Source organism: Acinonyx jubatus, chromosome A2, assembly GCF_027475565.1.
Source record: "Acinonyx jubatus isolate Ajub_Pintada_27869175 chromosome A2, VMU_Ajub_asm_v1.0, whole genome shotgun sequence".
Taxonomy (NCBI): Eukaryota; Metazoa; Chordata; class Mammalia; order Carnivora; family Felidae; genus Acinonyx; species Acinonyx jubatus.
The window spans coordinates 162,724,778-162,737,580 of record NC_069383.1 but is presented as its reverse complement, the minus strand read 5'-3'; the positions used below and the strand labels follow the sequence as shown (position 1 = coordinate 162,737,580).

General features: G+C 61.6%; 1 protein-coding gene across 1 annotated transcript; it reads right to left on the bottom strand.

Moving 5' to 3' along the window:
* Nucleotides 1-439: 439 nt before the first annotated feature.
* DAPK3 (death associated protein kinase 3) lies at nucleotides 440-12,056 on the bottom strand. Its single transcript, XM_027049598.2, has 9 exons — nucleotides 11,920-12,056; nucleotides 10,832-10,974; nucleotides 4,523-4,883; nucleotides 4,211-4,340; nucleotides 3,959-4,007; nucleotides 3,359-3,385; nucleotides 2,174-2,326; nucleotides 1,386-1,431; nucleotides 440-986 (listed from the first exon to the last, which is right to left on the bottom strand). Exons 2-9 carry the CDS (start codon nucleotides 10,891-10,893, stop codon nucleotides 450-452), a joined length of 1,365 nt encoding a protein of 454 aa, XP_026905399.1. The 5' UTR covers nucleotides 10,894-10,974; nucleotides 11,920-12,056; the 3' UTR covers nucleotides 440-449.
* Nucleotides 12,057-12,803: the final 747 nt, after the last annotated feature.

The window sequence follows — 12,803 nt, the reverse complement described above, 5'->3', positions numbered from 1 at the left end:
GCCGCCTGGGCCTCAGAGAGGGACAGACACAGCTTCTGCATCAGGGTCCCGCGTCCAGCCTCACGCCCCCTCGCCACCCGCCCCAAACCGACGCCTCAAGGGCTGGGCCATCTCCTCAGCTCGGGCCCTGGTGCCAGCTCAGCCCAGGGGGCGCAGGGAGGGCTGGGGGCCGAGGGGGCCGGGTCAGAAGCTGCCTCTCGTCTCTAGAAGAGGTGGGACCTCGGCGTCCGGCAGAGGCAGGTGAGACCCCGCCCGCCCCCGGGTTCCGAGCTCCAGGCCCAGGCCTTGCACGCGGCTGGCCCTGCGCCGCCTGGCCGGCTCTGTCCCGCGGTACCCCGCGCTCGCGGGGCTCCCGGGGCTCCCCAGGGGACGCTGACCCGGAAGCCGCAGGACAGAGGGGCTGAGCCGGGGGAGGGCGGCCTCGGGTTCCCGGCCCCGCCCGCCCGCCCCTAGCGGAGGCCGCACCCCCCGGCCTGCAGCTTCTCCTGCCCCATGGCGCACACCAGGTCCTGCACGAAGCGCACCTCGGAGGCCACCTGCTTGGCCAGGGCCTCGTAGCGGTTCTCCAGGCGGCTGAAGCGGCGCTTGAGCCCGCTGGCCCCCAGCAGGGCGCCCTTGGCCTCCTCCTGGGCCTGCCGCCGCAGCGCCTCGGTCTTGTGCAGCTCCTGCCGCAGCCGCCGCAGGTCCTGGCCGATGCTCTCGTTCTCCTCCCGGTACCAGGCCTCCTTCTCCTCGTAGATGGCCGTCAGCGCCTCGATGTCCTCGTGGAACAGGCGCCGGCTGTGCTCCAGGCCGCGCAGGCCCTCCTCCGCCGCGGCCACCTCCTCCAGCACCTTGGAGAAGCGCTCGAAGCTGACGTACGTGTTGTTGGGGGGCATGCTCGAGTGCGACTTGATGGTGTACTCCTTGAGGCGCGCCGTCTTCAGGCGCCGCCGCTCCGGCTTCCGGCCGCCGTCCTCCCGCCGCACGTTCCGCCGCCGGATCGCCTGCGGAGGGAGAGGCGGGGCCTGAGGCGGGCGGCGCCTAAAGAAAGTCTTACCGGCACACGGCCCCGCCCCTTCGCGGGGGGGGTGGGGGAGGGGGCTGGTTCCGGCATTTCCCTGCCAGAGACCCAGGGGAAGGAGTCACGGGCCGCCTGGCCCTTTACAGAAGACTGCCGCGCCCGGCCGAGAGGCCACCCCGTTCTGGAAGTTTCGGTGCAGGGAGCCGTGCCGCGTGCAGAGGGGCTGGGTACCCCACCGGGTATCACACGGCGGGGCTCCCACACCATCCCCGTGCACACCCCGCCCTCTGCCAGCCGGGTCCACTCCCCTGGGGACCCTGCCCGACACTCAGGCCTGATCACACCTGCCGTCCTGGGGAGGGAGCAGCCCCGCCCATCTCACCTTGATCCAGGAATGCTCCAGGCTCTGGGCGATGGTCATTCTTCTCCTAGAAAAGCCCCCCCCCCCCCCCCTGGTTAGTCACATGCCCGCCACGTCCCCATCCCCCGACGAGGCTGGCGGGGAGAACAGAACAGGGAAGGGGTTTTCTGGGCCCTCCCCCCGCAGCTCGGCTCCCTGCCCCCACCTCACACGGCTCACAGACACTGGCCCCCTGGGGACGCCCCTCCAGCCGGGGGCAAGTCCCTGAAATGACCTTGGAACTACCTGCAACCTCAGAGCATCCGCTCGGATCAGCCAGCAAGGAGCCCATCAAGAGGCCTGCTGCTCTGGGGTCGTCACGCTTTCCGAGCGGTTTTGTTACCGGGGGCGGGACCTAACGCTGGGTCTCGCCAACTCCGGCGCCCACAGGAGGGACAGGCAGGCGGCAAGAATGGGCGGCTCGGGCCAGGGAGGACTCTGGGAGGAGCACCTCTCTGGGAAGGAGGGCTCCGTGATGCCGGAAGCTTTAGTCCTCCCTAGGAGAAGACCCCCAGGAGTCTGCAATTGCCCACGAAACCTACCTTCAACAGGAGTCACAGCTCTCAACCAGGATTCTCAACAAGGATCCATTCACAGCTCTTAAAGTCACGGCGGGGACCGAGCTAAGCCGTCCACTGGCCCGCTGCCAGGCCATGCCCGACTCCCAGTGACGAGGAGGGGACAGCACGAGGATGTGCTCTCGTGGACCAGCGGCCTCCCCTGCCCGCCCCCCCCCCCCCCCCGGCCCTCTGCCCGGCCAGCGCTCCTACTTGGGGTCTTTGACAAGCAGCCGGCGGATGAAGTCCTTGGCCAGCTCACTGGTGTTGCTGAAGTACTCCTCGTCGAAGTCGTAGTTCACGGCCGAGATGTTGGTCAGGGTCTCCTGCTTTGTCTCGCCCAGGAACGGGGAGGCGCCGCTCAGACTGGAAGACGGGCACGGGGCTCAGTGGCCCCTGTACTCGCCCCACCGACACGCCGCAGCCTGCGCCACCCCCCGGGCCTCCCGCGCACCCCGGCCCCTAGCCTCCCACCACACAGCACAGAAACCTCGCGCCCAGCCTCCGACGGGGACTCAAAACGAGCGGGCAGAAGTCTCTAAGGAAGCTCGAAGCACGTCCCCCAAATGTTCAGCAATCAGAGGCCACACTGACAACCCGCGGGGGAATCCCTGCCGAGTGCGTCCACACACGGTCCGGGCACAGCCCGAGAGACCACACAAGGACATCGTGGGCCTTCCTAATGAGCTGCGCTGGGGGGGCCACACCACCGCCCCCTGGGGCTCTGGGCACACGGCACTGTGACGGACAGGGAGGAGTACTCATCTGGGGGCACCCGGGGGGCTCGGTCAGTCAGGCGTCTGACTCTCGATTTCAGCTCAGGTCACGATCTCGCCGTCGTGAGACGGAGCCTTGGGTGGGGGCTCTGCACCGGCCGGTGGAACTCGGGATCCTCTCTCCCTGACCCTCAGGTGCTCACGCTCTCTCTCCCTCCCTCCGAGTAAACTTAACAACGACGACGACAAAAAGATGCCAGCGTCATGGGAAGACGGGTGAGGGGCACAGAAACCACACTGGTTTTGTAGCTGTTTTGAAAGTCTAGCCTTTCTTCAATACTTAAGAACCTAAAACTATGAAAAAGCCCATCGTAAGGCACCGTCAGGGTGGATCGCTGTGCCACCTGACGAGGGAGGAAAACGCAGGGGGAGCCTGCCTGGCGCAGGGGTGGAGGCGAGGAACAACCCAAACGCGGCACCCAGGGAGTGAGGCCGGGCCGGGCTGCTGGCCAGCAGGGAGGGAGGACACACGCGGTCCCCACTCGGCCCTGCACCAGGGGGTGTGGGGCCTTCTGAACTCACACCTTTCCCTCCTGCACAAATTCATTCACCCACCCAGCCACCCAGCATCCTGCCCCAGCAGGGCCCCAGGAGAAGCAGGAGGCCCCAAGCAGGCACTCACAGGATGTAGGTGATGACACCAATGCTCCTGGAGAGAACACACGAGAAGGACAGTCAGCTCAGTGGCGGCGCTCAGCACCCCAATTCCCAGAATCTCTCAACGGCTGGGGATCCAGAAGCCCACGGCCCCCTCTCCTTCAGGGTCTGCAAGGCCTCCACCGAGGGCCTCTGTCTCTCCCGCCCTGGCGTCTCAGGGCGAGATATGAGCTCATCTGCCCACACCACCTGCCAAGGCTCAAATTGGGGGGGCTGGGGGGGTGCAGGCGTGGGCTCGAAGGCGGGTTGACAAGCTCCACGAAGAGTGAGACAACCAACGTTTCGGGCTTTAAGGCTCCCAGTCTCTGCTGCCTGTTTCATTTTTAACAACGCCTTAAACACAAGAAGACCACTCGGGACCCACAGACCCGCTCTGGCCGCCGGGCCATCGTTTGCCGAGCCCCGTTCTAAGTCGACGGTCTGTCCTGCCCACACCCAGCAGATGGGCCACATCCCCCCTGCGGCTGTGGCCTGGCAGTGCTCACGGATAGCTAGGGGGGTTCGGGTGCTTCGTCCCAGGGCGTGGGCCAGCCCCCCACCCCCACCCCAACCCCCCGCCACTCACCACATGTCTGCCTCCAGACCCAGGGGCTCGTAGTTGACGATCTCGGGAGCTGCGGGGACGGGGAGAGAGACGGCGTGGGGTCGGACGCCGGGTGCACCTGAGGCAGCCCCGGGGACGCGGCCACGGGGAGCGGGTGGCACAGCCCGCCTGCAGGGACCGCCTGGCGGGGGGGGGCAGGAGGCCGGACACCAGGGCTCGGGAGAGGACACCCGAGGGCGGGACCCAGGCCCGAGGCGCCGCACGGAGCCGTACCCACGAACTCGGGGGTGCCGAAGATGTTCTTGAACTCGTTCCCCGCCTCGATCTTGTGGGCGATGCCGAAGTCGATGAGCTTGATGCGTGGGTTGGGCACGTTCTTGTCCAGCAGCATGATGTTCTCTGGCTGCGGGAGAAGGAGGATACCGCTGCCCAGCCGGCCCCGCACCCCCACCGGGCCCAGGCCGAGGCGGTCTGCGTCCCCCCCACCCCCGGCAGCAGCAGCCCGTGGGCGCGCTCTGAGCCGGAGCCCCTTGCCGCCCCCACGCCCCAGGTCACCCGCCCCGGCCGGGCCCCCGCTCGGCTCACCTTGAGGTCGAAGTGGGCGATGCGCTTCGAGTGCAGGTAGTGGACGCCGTCCAGGATCTGCTTGAGGAACTGGGTGGCCTCGTCCTCCGTCAGCGACTCCTTCTCCGCCAGGAAGTCGAAGAGCTCCCCGCCCGAGACCAGCTCCAGGATGAGCACCACGTCCGTCTTGTTCTCGAAGATGTCGTGCAGCGTGATGATGTTGGGGTGTCGGATCTCCCGCAGGATGTTCACCTCCCGCTCGATCTCCTCCCGGCTGACCCCCCGCCGGCTGGTCGACAGGCGACGCTTCTTGATGAACTTGGCCGCGTACTCCTTCCCGGTGCCCTTCTGCCGGCATTTCCGCACAATGGCAAACTGGCCGCTGCGGGGACAGCGGCGTGAGCGGGACCCCGTGAGGGCCGGGGGGGCGGGGGAGCGGGAAGGTTGCGGACTTCCAGAACCTTCTGGGACTGCACCTCCCAGCCCCGCCCCTCCGGGAGTCCACGTGGCAGGTGCAGTCTGGTGGCTGCGTGGCATCTGTGTGCCACAGAAGGAAAGGGACACAGCTCGGGGCTTACGGAAGGGAGCGGGAGTCCACCGTGGGGCCAGGAGAAAGCGGGTGACAGGAGACACGCTGAGGACCCGCTCGGGGAGCCCGTGCCGCTGGGACGCGCACAGGTACTTCCGCGTGGGCAGGAAGCCAAGGGCTCGCACCCAACACTCACCACCCCATACGCCACCTGTGTCTCAGGGGGGCAGAGGGCTGGGGCAGCCAAGAGGGGGTCTTTACTTTTAAGTGACACAATTCTATACAAACTCGACTTTCCAGCCTATTTCATCATGTTTAAAAATCTAAGAGAAAAGAAATAAGCCACTGACTTTGAAGGAGCTTCTTACACAACCGGCCAAGTAAAAGGAACGCACCCATTTTCAAGCTGACAAAGAGAGGACAGGGGACCGGAGTGCGCCCACAGAAACAGGCTGGCGGTTCCCCGAGAGCTTAAGCACCGGTTCCAGGCGCCTCGGCAATCCCGCCCCAGGTGTCCCCCCAGGAGGAAGGACAACACGAATCCACAGAGAAGCGTGAACACAAATCCTACGTCAGCAGGATTCGCGAGAGCCTAAAAGGGGGACACAACCTGTGTCCATCAGCAGATGAATGGACACATAACGCGTCCACCACACATGCACAAGTCCCTCCGCCACCAGCAGGAGCGAGGCGCCCACCCCCGCCGCCCCGCGGACGGGCCCCGAACACACGACGCTCAGGGAGGGAACCAGACACGAGAGGCCACGCGGGGTGTGAGTCCGCGTGTGTGAAACGTCCAGAACGGGCTCCTCCACGGACGGGAAGGGGGCTCGTGGGGGCCGGGGGCGGGAGTGACTGCTGACAGGGACGGGGCTTCTTTTTAGGGTGATGGAATGTTCTGGAATTATTTGGAGAGATGGCTGCAAAACCCTGTGAATACACCGACGATCACTAACTTGCACACTTGAAAGGGGTGAACTGTACAGTATGTGAATTACATCTCAAGACAGCTGCTACTAAAAGAGAGACAGAAAGCCTATTCGATGCACTCTGGGGAGCTGTCCAACGTCCAAATTATTCTGCTATCCAGGAACTTAGTTACATGAACTTACTTTAACTCAAGAGCTGACTGAAAAAGGCCAGACAGCGAATATTTTTAGCCTTACGGGCCATGTGGTTTCTGTCATAATTCTTGTGTGTTTTTACAACCTTTCAAAAAAAAATAAAGAACCATTCCAGGCTCCCAGGCAGGCAGGACCACACTAGGCTGGGCCGGATTTGGCCCAAAGGCCACAGTTTGCTCTGTCCACATCAGCGGGGACCAATTCCAAGACAGAAAGTACACGTTCCAGACAGAAAACTTCACGGCACCTCCAGGGCTCGAGAGAAAACAGGCTACATGAGATCTCGGGGAAATGAGGGAGAGAGCGTAGAGGAAGGAAGGGCAGAGACGGGGGCGGCCAGGCCCTCTGAAGCTGGCGACGGCAGAGGGAGGGCAGGCCGGCCAGAACGACCCTGGGAACAGACAGAGGTTGGGGCACCTTTGCCAAGCCAACACGGACCTCAAAAAAGACCGAGGGACCCAACCGGGTCTGTCCGGGAAGCGGACCCACCCACGGTGGCGTCACAGATGTGCTCTACGCACACACAATTGGAAGATGGGTGAAGTTCAAGGTGGGTCAGTGGGAGATGCAAAATTAATCCTAACATGGCGGGCTGAACAACAGTCCCTCCAAAGACACCCACGTCCAAATCCCCAGAACCTGTAAATACAGCACTCTCACGACAAAAGGGACCTTGCAGGAGGGAGCAAGCCAAGGCCCCTGAGACGCTGGGGGTGACCCTCGGTGCCCGGGGGGTGCCCAGCGTCCTCAAGAGGTCCTCACAGGAGGAAGGCAGAGAGACGGGTGGACCCCACGCTGCTGGCCATTGAGGACGGAGGAGCGGCCGAGAGCCAAGGCTGTGGCATCGCTGGAAGCCGGAAAAGGCCGGAGAGGGGTCTCCCTGGGGCCCCGGGGGGTACCAGGCCCGTTTTAGACTCCTGACTTCCAGCCCTTCTAGGCCACTAAATCACGGTGAGTTGTTACAGTGCTGATGGGAGACTCAAGCACTGATCTGAGAGCCAAGTGCACAGGTCAGCCGAGAAAGGCAAAGCGTTCCTGATCAGGCCTCGCCCCGTGCCCCCTGATCTGCCCCAGCAGTCCCTTGGGACATTATGCTCCTGCCACCCCCCACGTCTCCACTAACACTCCCCCCACCCGAAACGCCTGCCCCTCTCCTCTGCCTGCACCAGCCCAGCTAATTCCTCCAGGCCCACCTCCCGTCCCATCACAACTCCCCCATGGTAATGACATCAGATGCCAAACACTCACCACATAGCACTGTGCTAAGTGCTGGACCTGTGGCCTCATTTTCAAATACAAGGATTGTTTTTCCCTGCTTTACTTTTTTTTAAAGTTCATTTTAAGAGAGGAAGGGTGTGTGTGAGCGGGGAAGGGGTGGGGAGAAGAGACAGACAGACAATCCCAAGCAGGCCCCATGTGGCAGCACAGAGCAGGATGCAGGGCTCGAACCCACGAACCGTGAGATCATGAGCCAAAACCGAGCTGGATGCTTAACTGGCTGTGCCATCCAGGCGCCCTTCCCCTGCTGTATCTAAGCGGAGCCAACAAATGGAGACGAGTCAGGCAGAGCTCATGGGAACAGGAAGAAAGACACTACTAAAGGGTGAACCGTGTCCCCCAAAAGTCCATGTGTCAGCCCTAACCCCCAGCACGTCAGAATGGGACTATCCAGAGACAGGGCCTTTCTAAAGAGGTGATTAAATTAAAATGAGCTCACAGTGGGGGTGCCTGGGGGGCTCAGTCGATTGAGCATCCAACTTCGGTTCAGGTCACGATCTCACAGTCCGTGAGTTCGAGCCCAGCGGCGGGCCCTGTGCTGACAGCTCGGAGCCTGGAGCCTGCTTCGGATTCTGTGTCTCCCTCTCTCTCTGCCCCTCCCCTGCCCGCACTCTGTGTCTCTCTTTCTCTCTCTCTCAGAAATAAACATTTAAAACAACAACAAAAAAACGAGCTCACAGGAGTGGACCTGAATCCAATCTGACCGGTGTCCCTGTAAGAGGGGAGTAGGACACAGATGCACAGACAGACGCACAGCCCTGTGAGGCCATAGGGAGAAGGTGGTCGTCTGCACACCCAGGACAGAGAGCTCAGGAGGAACCAGCCCTGCCGACGCCTTGATCTTCAGACTCCCCGCCTCCAGCGCTGGGAAAGCACGAATGCCTGCTGCCCCCAGTCACACTACTGGGCCGCGCGAGCCGAGAGGGGCACAAACGCCACTCTACGAGGCGGAAGCCAGAGCGAAGTCCACACCTGTCGACCCACAGACTAAGTCATTTCTCGAGACCATCAACGTGAACTCCAGCTAGGAAGAAAGAATCCCCCGACCCCTCCCAAAGACACACACACATACAAACTTGCTTCCGGGTCATTTGTCCCCATGGCCCCTGGGACAAGAAAACGTGGCCCTGCTTCACTCATGGTCCTCGTCAGCACGGCGAGGCCCAGCAGCTAATTTGCCAAGACGGTTAGCGGTGACACCGGGGGAGACACAGCTGGGCTGCGGGCCCCGCCTTCAGGGGTGCCAACCGAGCAGGGCACAGGATGCTGTCTGGGGCACAAGGACGCACACTCTTTCCAACGTGCAGGGCCACAAGTCGCTGGGACACCTAATGGGCCCGTCCCAGGGTGGGCAGGTGGAAGCCAAATAAATGCCCGCCTCTGGTTCCAGCCCGCCTGGCCTTGGCAGGGCCTGGTCTCCAGACCCGAAGCCCACTTGGCCACTCGCGGTCCGCATGGCCTTGGGCAAGCTGCTTCCCTCCTCTCAGCCCCCGCTTCCTCATAAAGTGGGGATGACGACCACGCCCCCCCTTGTGAGTGACATCTATAATTTATACAAACTGCACCACAGCCTGTGTGGCATCCAGTGCCTTTAATTCCTCATTTCATGTTATCTCCAAGCACCTTCTGGATCCTTACATACAGCGGCACTGTCCCAGATGACAGCCACCGGCCACACTTGGCCACACCGGCCAAGCCGGTCCAAACGGAGATGTGGAGCACCGGGGGTGGCTCAGTCGGTTGAGGTTCCGACTCTTGATTTTGGCTCAGGTCACAATCTCCTGGTTTGTGAGATCGAGCCCTGTGTCCTGCCCCAGTTCTGGGCTGGCAGCATGGGGCCTGCTTGGGATTCTGTCTCTCCTTCTCTCTGCCCCTCCCTCCCTCCCTCCCTCCCCCAAAGTAAATAAATAAATATTAAAAAAAAAAAAACAACGAAAAACTGAGATGTGTTGTCAGCTTCTAGAAACACACCAGATTTCAAAGCTTCATAGACAAACAGCAGTAGAATTTTTCCTTCGTAATTTTTACCGCGCAAGCAAAAAGGTCATACTTCGATCTGTTGGCTTAAATAAAATGTATTAAAATTATTAAAATTGACACAGCCTCTACCAAATCTCAATATACCTCCTACGTGGCGATCATTATACAGGTTGCCTGGCTCTTTTTTCGTTTTTGTTCTTCTAATTTTTTTTTAACGTTTTTATTTATTTTTGAGAGAGAGAGACAGAGTACAAGCTGGGGAGGGGCAGAGACAGAGGGAGACACAGAATCCGAAGCAGGCTCCAGGCTCTGAACTGGCAGCAGAAAGCCCGACGCGGGGCTCGAACCCACACGCTGCCAGATCATGACCTGAGCTGAAGTCGGAGGCTTAACCGACAGAGCCGCCCTGACGCCCCTGCCTGGCTCTTTGTTAATGGCTGCATAGTATTCCATCTACGGGGGCGGTGGTTCCGTGGCAGCCACTGAAGAGGCTCCCCGTCCTTTGTCCATACAAAGTTGCTGTAAAAATCCTTACAGCAACTCTCCGTGTTCTGAGGCCACGGGGTCCACACGCACACACATTCCCACTGAATCAATTCCTAACAGTGCAAATAGCGGATTAAGGGGAATATACACAGGACGTGTATATTTCCTTCGGATTTCCTTCGGACTTCTGCCGAGCCACCCTCGGGAGGAGGTCCTAACACATTTTCAACAAGAATGAGGTTTGGGGGAGGAGTGAGGGGAGCTCCATTCTCTACCACTCTGTTAAGGAAATTCCTAAAGGAGAGACTTCAGAATCCCAAACGGGCCTGAAATACTTTCTCAGCCAAGGCCTGATGCCCGGCTCAGTTATTTACATTCCCTTTTGGTGACATCATAGGGCTGGTCAGCAGCGAACTCACCAAATAAGGTCTGAGGCTCCGGCAAGAAAAAAAAAAGGATGATGTCTGGCTAGTCCAAGGCAGCGGTGCTCCCGGGGGACAGGAAATCAGCTGCCTGGCTCGAACGGGAAACCTCCTCTCTTTCCCACAAGAATGCTAACCAACTGGCAGGGATGTGGGCCCAGACAGGGGGCCTCTCCTGGAAACGTGCAAGGGAATCGGTCACCTCCCTCAAGAAAGGATTACACAGAGGGACAGACCTTTACCACCTACCGCTCTGTCTCACGCCACACGGCAGGCACTCTGTTAGGGGCTCCATGTGCTTGCTATGTTTCCCCAAGGGAAAGGCACAGAGAACGTCAGAGCAAGAATTTGCGGACGGGGCCGCCTGACCCCAGAGCCTAAATTCCTTCTACCAGCACATGGCACTGACTCACCCCGTCTCGGAGGGTAGGAAAGAGGACAGGAGGGGAGACGCCATCCAGAAAACCCCGCAACGCCTCCCTCCCGCCCCCGAGGCCCGCGCAGAGCTCACCTGCCCAGCTCCTCCCCCATCTCATAGTAGTCCTCCACATCTTCCTGCCTGAATGTTGACATGGTGGTCAGTCGGCCTTCCGGTGCCTTCCCCTGCAGTGAAAGGCCGGAGACACGATCTCAGGGAGTCCCTTAGCTGTGACCCTGGAGGAGACAGGGCAATAGGGAAGACGTGACATGCCAGCCATTTCTCCTAGGGAAGAACAACCTGCCCCCCACCCACTCCCCGAGATAAGTTCCACGCTCCTCACAGAAGGCACATGCATGTGGCGGGCGGGGTACTTTCCTGCGTTAGCGCACTTACACACCCCACCACCCAAAAGGGTGGCAACCCCACCGTGCCACCTTGGCCCCGTAACTCCGCCAGACCCAGACCTCTGGCTCCCCACACACTGCCCCAGCCTTTCTCTGCCTCTCCTTCCTAGGTTTCTCCCAACCTGCTCAGCCAAAGCCCACCCCTACGTTCCTGCAAGTTCCCCCACACTCGTCACACCCCCAAATCCAGGGGCTCCCTCACTCCTACCCAATTTGCTAAGGTGCTCCAGTCCCGACACCCACCTCCCTGCCCATCAGCCACGTTAACCCCTCCTCGGCCTCACCCATTCCCCCCACAAACCCCCTGACCGCCCCAGATCTCCTAAGACCTTGCGCGGCCGTGTGCTTCCCCCCAATCCTGAATTCCTCAGGAACTGAAAAATGGCTTCCAAGCCCCTGCAAGGTCCCTGCCCGCCCTTGCCTCCCGCTGACGTCCACCGCCCCAAGGAGACTAACTCTTCCCCGCTCCTCCCAGGCATCCCTCCAGGTACCAGAGGCTCCCCAGCCCGTCTCCCCGGCCACATCTGAGAGTCTCCTCCGTTGTCCTCTCCCCCAACCTTCGCACACGCTCTAGGGCAGGCCCCTCCAAGGTCTCTCCCAGCCCCAACGACCCCGCTCCGGCGTCCCCCAGGCCGCCACGCCCCTCGCGAGCCCGGACCCAGTCCTTTCCCCGGCCCGCTTATCCCAGGGGTCTCCAGACGTCCCCCCAATGGCCCCCGAAGCGCCGCCTCGGCCTCCCCAGCCCGCCGGCCACGGGCCGCGCCCGCTCCGCACCCTCCGCGGCTCCGCGCCCCGGGCCGGCCCTCTGCCGCGCTGGCCACCGCCGCCCTCTCCAGCCCAGCCACCGCGGCCGCCGGGACGCGCCGACCTGCGTGACGTCACCGCGCCCGCCGGGGCCCGCCCTCGGGAGGCGGGGCCCGCCGCCCATTGGTCAGCGCGCCCGCCGCTCGTGACGTCCCGCCCCACCCGCTGCCTCCCAGGCCCCGCCCGCTGGCGTCGGGGCCCCCGAACCCGGATGCCGCCTCGCCACTGGCCGCCAGGCTCGTCGTCACGCAGCACATTGGCTGGAACTAACGTCGGTCACACTTAGGAAGTCGGAAGGCCGACTTCCGGCCCCCGGGCTGCCCCACCCGCTGTCCTCTGACCCGGGTCCTGAAGCTGAGAGGTGGCGGTGCTGAAATCCTGCGTCCCTCTCTTCCTGCCCTTCCTTGAGCAATACGTACGCGAACGCAAAGCCCAGCTCCCGCCTGGCCGCTCCTGGGGTGGACACCCCCGGGGCCGCTTTAGTCCCTGAGTTGCAGCTTCCTCCTCTGTGAAATGTTACCCCCATTCCAAATACACAAAAATGCAAATGAGGCCAGTCCGGTGTCCCCTGTCGTGCTTGATCCTTGACTCCCATGGTTTCCCGATAGGTGCTACAACCGCTAGTTAGTACGTACCAAACTATGTTACTATTTCTCCCGTTCTACAGATGGGGAAGCTGAGACCCAGAGAGGTTAAGTAACCCACCCAAAGTCAAACAGCCAGTAGATGGCATAGCTGAGATTCATTCCCGGAAAGACCCGAACCAAAAGCCACTGCTGAACCACTGCAGATGCCACCTGACAAAAGACCCCGTCTTTTGACTTTCACCAACCACCCTGACCTCATGCCATTAC

Excerpts from the sequence above, each read along its gene's own strand:
- DAPK3 (XM_027049598.2), bottom strand. The coding sequence starts at position 10,893 with ATGTCAACATTCAGGCAGGAAGATGTGGAGGACTACTATGAGATGGGG. Across the intron at positions 4,341-4,522 it reads TCGCCCACTTCGACCTCAAG|CCAGAGAACATCATGCTGCT; the intron begins GTGAGCCGAGCG and ends CTTCTCCCGCAG. Across the intron at positions 4,008-4,210 it reads CGGCACCCCCGAGTTCGTGG|CTCCCGAGATCGTCAACTAC; the intron begins GTACGGCTCCGT and ends CCGTCCCCGCAG.